General features: G+C 31.5%; 1 protein-coding gene across 1 annotated transcript in view; it reads left to right on the forward strand.

Annotated features, from left to right (window-relative positions):
- LOC127735607 (Fanconi anemia group I protein-like) overlaps nt 1-12257 on the forward strand; it is a 41304-nt gene that overhangs the window by 14201 nt on the left and 14846 nt on the right. Inside the window, exons 11-21 of the mRNA XM_052245832.1 lie at nt 504-678; nt 2101-2188; nt 3366-3567; nt 4216-4330; nt 5116-5238; nt 5572-5640; nt 6782-6883; nt 7660-7833; nt 8255-8376; nt 9328-9504; nt 10751-10930. Coding sequence (XP_052101792.1) covers nt 504-678; nt 2101-2188; nt 3366-3567; nt 4216-4330; nt 5116-5238; nt 5572-5640; nt 6782-6883; nt 7660-7833; nt 8255-8376; nt 9328-9504; nt 10751-10930 — 1527 coding nt within the window. The remainder of the gene's footprint in view (nt 1-503; nt 679-2100; nt 2189-3365; nt 3568-4215; nt 4331-5115; nt 5239-5571; nt 5641-6781; nt 6884-7659; nt 7834-8254; nt 8377-9327; nt 9505-10750; nt 10931-12257) is intronic.

Below are 12257 nucleotides of genomic sequence, written 5' to 3' on the forward strand. Positions count from 1 at the left end.
AAATATCTGCAAAAGTTGCATCTTTTTTTTTTTACAAAAAAATCCACATGAAAGATTTGACACCATATTTTGAATTCAGTTAATACGCAACAGCATAGTGTATTGCACAAAAGCAAAAAAAAAGGGGGTAAATTTTTTTATTTTTTTTTGTGGGGGGAGGGGGGTCAATTAGCAACAGCAAAAAAAAAGCAAAAAATTGAATATAAATTCAAATCATATAACAATATCTAAGTTCTTTGACTACAGTTATTCTGTGTCAGAAACCATTTATGTGTCAAATATTTAATTACAATCCCAATTCAGACCTGTATCAAGAGCCAATATTGTGTCCATTTTTGCCCCAACTGTTCAGGGTTGGACCTCTGCGGTCGTATCCAGCTGCGCTTGGCGAAGCAATTTATTAATGTCTTGGGATCATTTATTGCAGTAAATATGGATGGGATCATGTGATACAACGCTTGGTTCATCTAGGATTTCTAATGTCTTTGGATCTTTTATTGTAGTAAATATGGATGGGATCATGTGATACAAGGCTTGGTTCATCTAGGATTCCTACTGATGGATTCCTTTGGACCTAAGGCAATATTTGGTAGAATAGAGACGTCAGCAGTACCACAGACAGGTCCAACTCACTTAGCTTGCCAGCTTGGCAGTCAAATTCTTCTTAATACTTTCAAGGTACTGTTAAACAATATTTTATAGTGACAGTATACAAGTTTATTTTTACAGGAAGATTTAAACATAACTAAAACTGAAAATATGAGAAATTAAATTTTTTTTATGTTAAACCTGAAAAATCAATTGTGCATGCAGGTGCTGATCTGACATAACAAATCAAATTCCTATTGTGTGTAAATATAATTTTAAAACCAGGAAATAATATGATGTGATTTCCTTAGTTTTTACTGTTTATATCAGGAAAAAACAACCACATTTTCAAATAGTGAATAAATGAGTTTACATATAAATAAGAACATTTTTTTGTCCTTTAAATTCAGTCTTTCAAAATTATATTTATTTTTTTTATTAATGAATTATGTGATACAGTCTGGTCACAGTAAAGCAGAACTGCCATATGTCATGTCATTGAAACATCATATCCATGTCATAATTGACATATTTAACAAAAAATGACCATTTTACCTGCAATTTTTTCGGTGAAGCAGGTCTAGTATCACTCCACCCCGTCCGAAAGAGCTCATTTTAAAGGGAATGATTTAATATTTGGTCTGCAGCTTGATGATGTTGAGTTGTAGGGAGTAAGCAATTTTTACATCAGAAGTGTAGCCACTTCCTGTTTGCTGATAGTTTGAAATTTTACAACACTCATTGAACAATGAAAATTTTCGTCAATGTTTTCTTGTCTCTTATTGAAGTGAATGATTATGATATTTGGTCTGGAAATGATCAGTTATGCTCCTGTATATATGTTACCTCAAGCAATTGCATGCAGTGATGCATGTCCAGACCTTGTTTTGGTCTTGTTATAAATATTATGAGCAACATCTTAACCTAAAAGATATTTGACTAGCATCCTTAAAGAGACATAATCAAAGTCAATTCTAAGCACAATATTAGCCTTTGAATCAGACTAACACCATGGTATATTTTATAGAGACTACAGACAATTTCTAACATCAGTTAAAAAAGCACAAAGCTGCAACCTTAATACATGTAAGGGGCTTTTGTTTGGCCATACTTTCTTACTGAAAGCATATTATTCACTGTAACGAAACTTTTCATAATGGAAATTCAGCATACATTGCAGGGTAAAGAAACATTTCATGGAGGGCATTTCAATTAAGAAAAAGGTCACAACAATAATTATTTAACTCAATTTAATCAGAACAAAATACTAAAACACAAGGTAAAACACATTTCAAAGAGGACACATTTAGCATTTATAGTAAAAATACATTACATTACAACTTAAGACACATTTTATACTGACACTTTTAACATTCACCTAACATACTGTACAAGTACCTTAAATGAAAAAGCAAATTTTCTCCAGAACTCTCAACACTAGTGCAATGACTCAAAGAGAACAAAATAGGTTTTTGTATATTAACTTTTGATTTTTGACTTTTCTTCTTTTAGCAACATGAAATGGTGAGAGCTGAGATTTTAGATCAGATTTTCAACAGAGTTGTCACTAAGGCAACAACACCTGTCAGTCACTACATGGGTAAGATGACAAAAAGGTTTGTCTAAATAAAATAATATAAACATACATTTGATCAAACAGTAAGAGCTGATTTACAGTTCTTTGAAGGTCTTGTAAAACCATGGGACCATGTTACTATCTGAATAAATTTTATGATAATGCATTTTAAATGTGGAACTATAGATTTAGGAAAACAGTCCTATATCAAATGCATTGATACTATTAGAAAATATTGGGAAGAACTCTGCCTGCCTTCTCAAATACAAGATATTTTCTAAATGTTTTTAGTCTCTGTAATGTATGATATCGGTATGTTCTAGCAATTGTGATAAATATTCTCTCATGTGTTGACAATTTTCACCTTAAGTAAATAATATCCTGGTCTTATTTTCAAAAAACTCTCTTTATTTTTTTATGCCCAACTTACAGTTTGTCTGTTTGCCCATTGGTCTGTTCGTCTGTCCTTTGTCAGGTTAAAATAGTGGTCTATGGTAGTTTAGTACTCAAGCTCATTATGATGTAAACCTGATGTCAATTAGGGTTTTGACCAAGATTTCTTTGTTTACTGAACATGGAAATGTGGTAGTTTAAACAAGGTATGTTTGTTTTTCCTAAATTGTTTTGTTTTAGATTAGGCCTTTAGTTTTCTCGTTTAAATTGTTTCACATTTTTCTTGTCTGGACCTATTATAGCCAACTATACGGTCTTGATTTTTCTTATTGTTGAAAGTCGTATATTGCCTATAATTGCTAACATCCATTTGATTTGAACTGGTGGAAAATTGTCTCATTGGCCATCACATGGCATCTCCTTATTATATGCCCGTTTACGGGACTTATTATAGTATACTGTTGTCTGTCTGTCCGTTTCTCAGTATGTCCCAAAGTTGGTTTCCATTCTCAAACTTAATTTTGCCTCAAACAACTGCTATGAAACTGATACATAATGCTTATTCCCACAAAACACAGATCAAGTTCCAAATTTTGGTAGCCTCACTTTTACCTTTCTTGAGTTATGTCCCTTTATAATTTTATATGCAAGCTGGGGCATCATCTGTGTCCCATGTTTTTTATAATTATTTGTGCATACATAAAATTTGAACGTCTTCACAATTCTAAAGTTCATGAGTAAATAAACATAAACAACATCAATTTCTTATTAAAAATAGTTTGTATGTTTTTATTTTTTTTACTTTTAGAACTATTATCTAGTGCAGTATTGTCAGCACCACAGATTCTCTTGGAATCAACACCAAAAGTACGGGAGATGTTGGACTATTTGTCATTCTTGTCTCCAGTGTCTGCTGAAGCACTTCTGATGGCAATCCATCCACTACTTAAACTTAGTTTAACCCTGAAAGACTCACTCATACTCATCCTTAGAAAAGCCATGTTTTCAAGGTTTGTGAATTTACAGTGTTGACAGTATTTAAAGTGACATTTTTGATTGCTTGATAGTTGGTCAATAACTTGAAATATTATTTCATGCATAGTCAGGTAAACAAAATATCAAAACATATGAAATACGAATGGAATTATGAGAAGAGCCAGATGATTTTGACTTCCAATGTCAAACTGATTATGTATAATGGGAAGGGGTTATAAATGTAGTCTTGTATCAGGTCACCTATGAAAAGAGCTGTTGCACAGGTTGTTTAATGTGCCAAGATTGGTCAAATAAAACAAACAAGACAAGCAATTTTTAAGAATTTCATGTCATAAGGTGACAAAGACAACCTACCAGTAGCTTATAAAGGAAGAATTGCATTGATGCATTACTGGAAAGTTTATAGAAGTATTAGTTTTATGTTGATAGGGGGCTGAATTATTTAAAGTAGCCATCTGGTTCATACACAATAAATATTCTGTAAATGATACAAATTCTATATTATGTGGCAGTAAAACTGAAAAAAAAACTCTTCATAAGACATTCATTCTTAAAGTCTGTAAAAATGAGACTTGACACTAACATAAAATAGATATATTTAGCATGCTGAATTTGTCTGTAAATGAATTGAAATTAGAAAAAAAATGTTTGTCTCTTTTCAGACAGTTAGATGCCAGAAAAATAGGATTACAAGGCTTCCTATTGATACTTAAACATTTTAAAGTCCTGGGAGGTCTTCCATCCAGTCAATCGAGTCAACAGTTCTCAAGCAGTCAGGTAATAAATATTATGTCTGTGTATAATAAATGTCCTAGGAGGTCTTCCGTCTAGTCAATCTAGTCAAGTCAGGTAATAAATCTAACATTTTAAAGTCCTAGGAGGTCTTCCATCTAGTCAATAGAGTCAACAGTTCTCAAGCAGTCAGGTAATAAACATTATGTCTGTGGGAGGTCTTCCATCTAGTCAACAGTTCTCAAGCAGTCAGTTAATAAATCTTAACGCTTTGTCTGTTTGTAATGTCCTTACTAATAAGTATGAGTATAAATTTTGTTATGTTAGTCTGAAAGCTCTAAAAATATTAAAAGGTATGGGATATAGACACTAAGGCTTGTGGATGTACTTGCTAAACTTAAAATTGTGAGTTATAAAGTTCTTTGACCTTATGCTGCATTTTCATATTCTTCATTTGCTTTATCAAAACGAGGACACGTTATTTTGCTATGCATATGAACTCTGGTTTGAACTAAACCCACACAAACAGCCAGATTTGTAACTTGCTAGTTCACAAGGTTCTACAGAAAGACTTGTCACCCTACATCATAATATCATTCTGACTCTGAGCTGACTAATCTTTATAATGATACCAATTTTGATTTGACCTTGCTGAGGATCAAACCCACACTAAAGGCAAGCCCCCTACTTTATGACCAGTAGTTGTTCTTATGACCGGCACATTATGATATTATGTATTTCATTTGTATGCAGCAACATGTGAACACACCTGTTTTAAATGCATATGAGATAGGTATATGATACAGATAATGTATACTACTTCTTTGTAGGTTCAGGTGGATATACATGCCAGATATAATCCAGCCAGTAATGAAGCTCTGTGTTTAGAGATCATGGGAAACTTACGAAGAGTTCTATCACAACAAGTTGATGTCAGACTTATCTTATATCAGGTTTGTATAAAATGTCCATTTATGATTTATAAATGTTTGGGATTTAGCATTCTAGATGAAGTTAAATTCAGAAAAGTGATTCTGGTGCACAAAATTAAAAGAGTTATTTTCATTTTATAACCTACCACAATCTGGCTGGGGCATATAGATTTATACAGCTATTCAGAAGACACAGATTTTCTTTAAATGAAACTTACAGTTTTATAGATGAAAATGATCAACAGAAAACATTATTACAATTTAAATACTGTATGCAACATCAACAGATAAAGTAACTCGATAGGCTTGAGATCTTCTTTTTGCTGATCATTGTATACGTTTATTTTTTTACAGGGACTTTATGATGCCCTTTGCAGAAATACACAGCTTCAGGGACCAGTTTTAGATTTACTGAAAACTCAGGTAAAATATGTTTATAAGAAAAAAGTTAATAGTCTTTAAAATTTTCATTTACATGAACAAAGTTTTAGGAATAAAAGGACATGTGGGTATACATTAAATGTATCAATTTTTACAAAGAATGAAAATGAAATCTTAAAAATGCCTATCCTGTTAGAATATTAAGGGGTGTGGCAGTTTTCAAATGGAGGATATCTTATCATGCTGGCTGTGTAAATTGGATTCATAAAATTCATTACTGAAACCAGAAGTTACTTTTAGGTATTCCTTAATATAAAAATAAGGAGATGGGTATAATTGTCAATGAGACAACTATCCACCAGAGTTCAAATGTAGTGGATATAAGCAATTATGGCCAACGTACGGCCTTCAATAATGAGAAAAACAATACTGTATAGTCGGCTATAGAAGGCCTTGACATGAAAAATATGTAAATATATTCATATTCAAGTTTCAGTTTCACTCAATATGTCCCATAAATTGAATGTAGTAGTCAAGTTTTCTGCTGTTAGAGTTCAAAATTACAGATGATAAAATTCTTAAGATGGAATTATTAGTTTAATACTGTATGTGGTTGATTATAAATTTTTCTGGAGATAGTCCATCTAATTTAAACTTTCTATAGAAGAACCAAAAATGAATGTCAGCCTTATCATGCTTATTCATCAATTTGGAAGTAAAACTATCTTGACAAAGCATTTTATTTGAAAACCTAACCAACATTTGAGAGGTTAGGAAAGGACTTCCAAAATCCTGCCACAACCAACATACTTATTTTGAGTAATATTTTACTCACATTATCTAGGCAAACAACCATAAATAACATAAAATAACCATTCAAAAATAAAACTGTCGTTAGTACTCTCCCACATTCAATTTAATGGAACAGCCTTATATTTAAATACCATTGAATAATACCTTTTTAAGGTTGCAAGTTCCACACCAGGAAAGCTGCCTTCCAATACTGTAAAGAAGAACCTTTTTATCAACAGATGTTTTTTTTATAAAGTTGACAAATATGAACCATATAAAAAAAAAATTAGAAGATGTGGTATGATTGTAAATGAGACAACTATCCACCAAATGATGTAGATGTTATACATGTACATTGTTATTAATGAATAATGTATTTAAACTTTTACAGTTCAAGAAATACTATGAACCATCTGAAGATGTAAATCCACCGTTTAAACTGGATTTGTGTATATCAGCTCAAGGGGATCAAGTTTTCTTGGCAGAACCTCTGGTAAGTATATATACTTGGCATCCTGTAGACTATATTCTGAATTCTATCAATTCAAAGAAGCCTGATATTGAATCAGGTAATTGATTCCTTTTATATATAAACATATTGTAAAAACTGTTTTATATAAAAATAAGAAGATGTAAGATTGCCTCTGAGATAAATATCCATTGGAGATCAAATGATGTAGATATAAGCAACTATTGGTCGCTGTACGGCCTGCAACAATAAACAAAACACATTGCATGGAAAGCTATAAATTCCCCTGCATGACAAAATGTGAAACAAATCAAAAGAGAAAACCAAAGGCTTGATTGATGCTAAAAACAACAAAAAAATAAGGCAAACAGCAACCAACTACAACTGCTGAATTCAAGGCTAATGACTTGGGATAGATGCATAAAAAATGTGGCAATGTTAAACATGTTTGTGAGCTCAATCCTTGACTTGAATTTGTGCATGTCTGTTAACATATTGTAATATTAGATATTGAAAATCATTGTTTAATCTTTTGAATTGATTGTACCCCCGCAACTGAAGTTTGAGAAATAACGAAATATACTGAAATTTCATTAAAATAAATAATTTCTCTGTATTAAATGACTGTTGGTATGAACCATATTGGAACTTTTTTTTTGTTGATCAAACCTGTGTTTGATTTACACAGACACATACATGCCTAACTGGTTTGCTTTCATATTTTGTTTACATTCTCTGTCCTTAGTGTAGACTTGTTTTATTGCTTACAGATCTTAGACGTCATTTTTCTCATATTTCAGGCCCATCTGATATGTTGTATACAGCTATGTCTAATAAAGATAATGGATATACGTAGACAAACTAATGGTGATGAAGAAGAAGAGGATGTGACACGTAGCCACTCAGAGTTAGAAGATATAATGGAATCACTTGTCAAACGTATGATAACGTCAGAAATGGAAGACTTTGAACTGGTATAAATAGTAAACTAATTAAAAATGTCAATAGAGACAGAAAATTTGGAATAAAGACTTTGTAGTAAAAACAAATATTTGGTTTATGTTTCCTTGAATGTTTCTGCTACAATTATTTTCAGGAATTGACAGCTATCTCTAGATTTTTGTAAATTCATTTAAATATGGTATCCCTTAATAAGCAACAGATGGAGAGCTAAATTAAAATGAAAATTATGACTGGTTATCTACACAATGGGAAAAGCAGAAATAAACGTCTTAATGCATCAAATGATATTGAAAGGAAACTAATTAAACAATCTTTATGAAGACAGCACAGTAAAACACAGACCCAGACAGAGTATTGGTGTTGTTTATAATACAAATAAAGTAAGTTAATATACATTTAACTTTAAAGGACAATTTAAAATTGATTTTTCAGGACAAGTCAGCTGATTTCTCACCCACTAACAGTGTTGGAGTAAAAAATAAACTCTTTGCTATACTTGTGATGGGTACTTATGAGGTGTTGATTGAATATATATTCAGAACAGGACAAAATAGGTATGTTCTATGATTCATGGACAGAAATACTAATTTCTTTGTTTTCTTATGTAGAGTTTTGTTTAGTGTGGTATTCTGTTAAAAAAACACTTTGCTTTGCTGAAACATTTTCAACATTGTATAAGATAACATAGGCCTAGTTTGAACTCAGTTATGACCGAGACAGTGGGTCTGGCTTCCCCAAGAAGCTATAGATATTTTGCAAAAGAAATAGTCTGTCTTTTTTTATTTCAACAAGAAAAACCTATTCAAAACTATAAAAGTTTATTTTATCATGGTAAGGTTAATCTGATCTATTTAGAGCTTAGTAACTAGGCCAACCTTAAAATGCACTGTATATAAAGGTTCAGACAATCATTCACTACAGTCTCAATTGAATCCATGCATCAAATTCAAGATTATGTATTTTATTTTATTAACTTATTCATCTACTTTTTCTGTTACAAAGTATCCTTTTTAAGCCAGGGTCATTTTCAAAGTCCTTCAACTTTACTGAAACTAACAGTATCTCAGCTTCATTTGTATTCTGTGAGGTTTTAAGGACATTATGTTGTATTCCCAAACATGAAAACAAATAAAAAACGCTTAAAGATGGCCATTTCAAAAGATTTTAAGTAATATTTGAGTATAAAAAAATGATCAGGACATTTTTAATCAAAACCAAAATTCTATCAGAAATGATAGCTTTGTATTTTCTTTCAGATATAAACTAATATCATTTTAATTATGGATGTCCTTCTGTACAAAATTTTACATGAACATGAACAATTGGCAATACTGTGTCAAATTGTATTAAGCCACAATGTACCGGTAAACAATATCACTGAAGAATGTTTAATTTTACAGATATTTGTAAAATTGTTGATACCAATCTATGACATTTGCATTTTAAATAAATTGTAAAAAATATTTTATGCTACCTCTACAGATGAAAGTCATATTTTTTTTCAGTGATACAAGTTGTGGAGAAATCTTACAACTGTTTGGAAACTATACCAAACTTAATGATATTTTGAAAGAAAAGTCTAATCAGACCGGTGGAAAGAAGGGGAAGACAACTTCAGTTAAACCACCACAGAGCCTTATGTCAATTAATTGTGTTTCAACTCTTCTGGAGACTTTGATCATGTAAGTTCTTTATGTAGGTCAAATGGCTCAAATAACAAGTGTGAATTTTCTTATCCTTTGACATTTATTGTTTGCTTGTATGGAAACAAAATTTTGACATTGTGCATATATTTGTACTGTGGATTCATTAGGTTGGGGTCTTAGACTTGTCATTAACTTGTCACCAGGAAAACTTTTACTCAATTTTATTTTACTTTTACAAATTTAAGTGACAAAATTGATCAGAAATACTTTTGTCATTTCAAAAATTGTTTGGTTAATATTTTATCTGCTTAAATCTTATAATACAATTTATTTATTTATTTATTGTGTATTTCAGAAAATTCATAATGTTTCTGTATTCCGTACAAGATTCACCGACTACGATTTGCATTTAAACAACTTCCCGATTTAACACTTCCTGTTGCATTCAAACAAACACATCTTGGACACAATAAAGAATCAAACATTGTTGCTAAATTATTTATTCTGCAACAATGTTTTCATTATCCTGTAACCCAGGACTGGAGTTCATTTTGTCTCTCAAAAAAATCACTTTTGTAATTGACGCATTACAGAGTTTCAAGTTGGGATTCTTCCAAAAAGTCACTGCATGTTATGCATAAGAACTAACTTTTTTTCTCAAGTTTCAAGGGCCAAAAGGGGGCTGCATTCTATGCATGGGTGCGTATTTTACACACCTAAAGACGGTAGTTTATGTGTTTAAACAATGCAATTTCAATTTCAATATTTGCATTATACTATCAAAATTACAAAATGTGAGACATATCTCTGTGTCAACAGTTTATTTTAGTTCACTTACAGCTCTAGTTATTTTAATAATTAGTAGTAATATGAGGCAGGTGCTACCTGTGAAAGAGGACATAGTCCCTATAAATTATTATTTAAATACTGATTTTTGTAAAATATAAACTACAGTTAAATTACTCAGGCCATCAATTTTATTTACATTTTACAAATTATGACATTAAAATTTCAAAAAATCACTTTCATTTAAAAACAATCTGTATTTTATTAGATAAATTACCTCATTGGTTTCAACAAGGGCTGGTGGATAAATAACCCTTTACCAAATTGCATAGTAATGAATTCCCAGTACATTTTACATTTCTGTTGAAAAACTAAGGGAAATACAGAAACGTTTCCAATATTGGTTGTTTTTTTTGAAAAATGTTATTTTTCCTGATTTCTTATGTGAAGAAAACATTTCTTGATTTTGTGAGAGATATGAGTGGTTGTTTTATAGGGATTCAGCTCCTAGTAACAAAGAAAACTTGTCAGGACTGAGAGAAGATACAGGATTTTATACTCATGTGTTGAATATAGCACACCAGAAAGTTCATCAGATACAGGAAAAGGGAAGATGTGATGGACCTGAAGGGAAAGAAAAGAGTAAACTTATGAAATATGTATGTCAGCTTGGCAGGTATGGTACAACAGTATTTACAAAATTTTAATGCACAGTCTTCACGCTTAACCTCAAGCCCAGCAGCCCAGGCTTGTATAGTTGCTTTCAGGCCTGTAAAAATCATCTCTACAGGCCAACAGAATCTATATAAAATTTTCCAAAAATCGAGGACTGGGCCTATAGATTTAAAAGTTTATCGTGAAGACTGAATTATGCATATACTTTACAAGTCCCACTCCTAACATTATCTTCACCTTTTCATGCTCCTTATTGTAATGATGACAAAAGAAACTATTAGTTTGATGTTTGACAAGTTATGATAGTTTGATGTTTGACAAGTTATGATGAGTGACGAAAACATTTTCTTTTCTTTTTTGTTTAAAGTAAAATTTTAGTAACCGAAAATTTTCCACTGATATAAAAAATTGTGTTAATAGTAAAAATCAAGGTTCATATGACTTTGACCTCATTTTCATGGATCAGTGGTCAAAGTTCAGTAATTTGGATTATCCTTTCTCAGACGATATAAGCAAAAGGTGATCTGTATTTGTGGTTTACAAATATGTAAGGTGTACATGTCTCTCTGGCATTGGGTTCATCTGACCTTGTTCTTATTTTCATGGATCATTGATAGGGCCACGCCAAATTAATTCCTCGTTCGTCGAATCCCCAGCGTGTGGTGAACGGTCAACGAGAAAAAAGTATTTTTGTTAAAAACCCCTGTCCAGTACGGAGTCGCACGCGTCCGTCTCTAAATTTATATAACGAAAATTTTAATCAGTTGTGCGTTTTAAAGTAACACCATACAGACACAGAAATTGACACCAAAAACGATATAGATCTTACACTCACAACGTTTTTATAATGGACAAATATAATATGATGTATATTCTAAACGTAAGACATGAGGGGAATATTTGTAGTTACAGTGGTAACCAAGGCAACTCCCTTACTATCAAACACAGAGTGAAATGTGATTTGGATAATTCTTTTACCGATCTGTTTGAAGTGCTCCGTGCAAGACAACAATTTGGCACAAAACACCAATGCCTCCGAATTCAAAATTAAAATGATGACAATATAACATGCATGAAAATAAAAAGTGAATCCCAAAGATGACGGTACATGCATTGAAATGGCAACGCAATGATACTATTATATTTATATTTTTTACTTTTTTTTTTAATCTTTTAGAATAAAAGTTTTTTTCTCTTGAAACTTTTATTTATATTTGATAGTATCATTACAAAGTTAAAAAGCATGGAATTTGACAAGAAAATGTTTGTGGTAATTTAATATAACACATCAATCCAACTTGACAATTTACAAAATCTTCTAAAAATAA

Source organism: Mytilus californianus, unplaced genomic scaffold (assembly GCF_021869535.1).
Source record: "Mytilus californianus isolate M0D057914Y unplaced genomic scaffold, xbMytCali1.0.p SCAF_3, whole genome shotgun sequence".
NCBI lineage: Eukaryota > Metazoa > Mollusca > Bivalvia > Mytilida > Mytilidae > Mytilus > Mytilus californianus.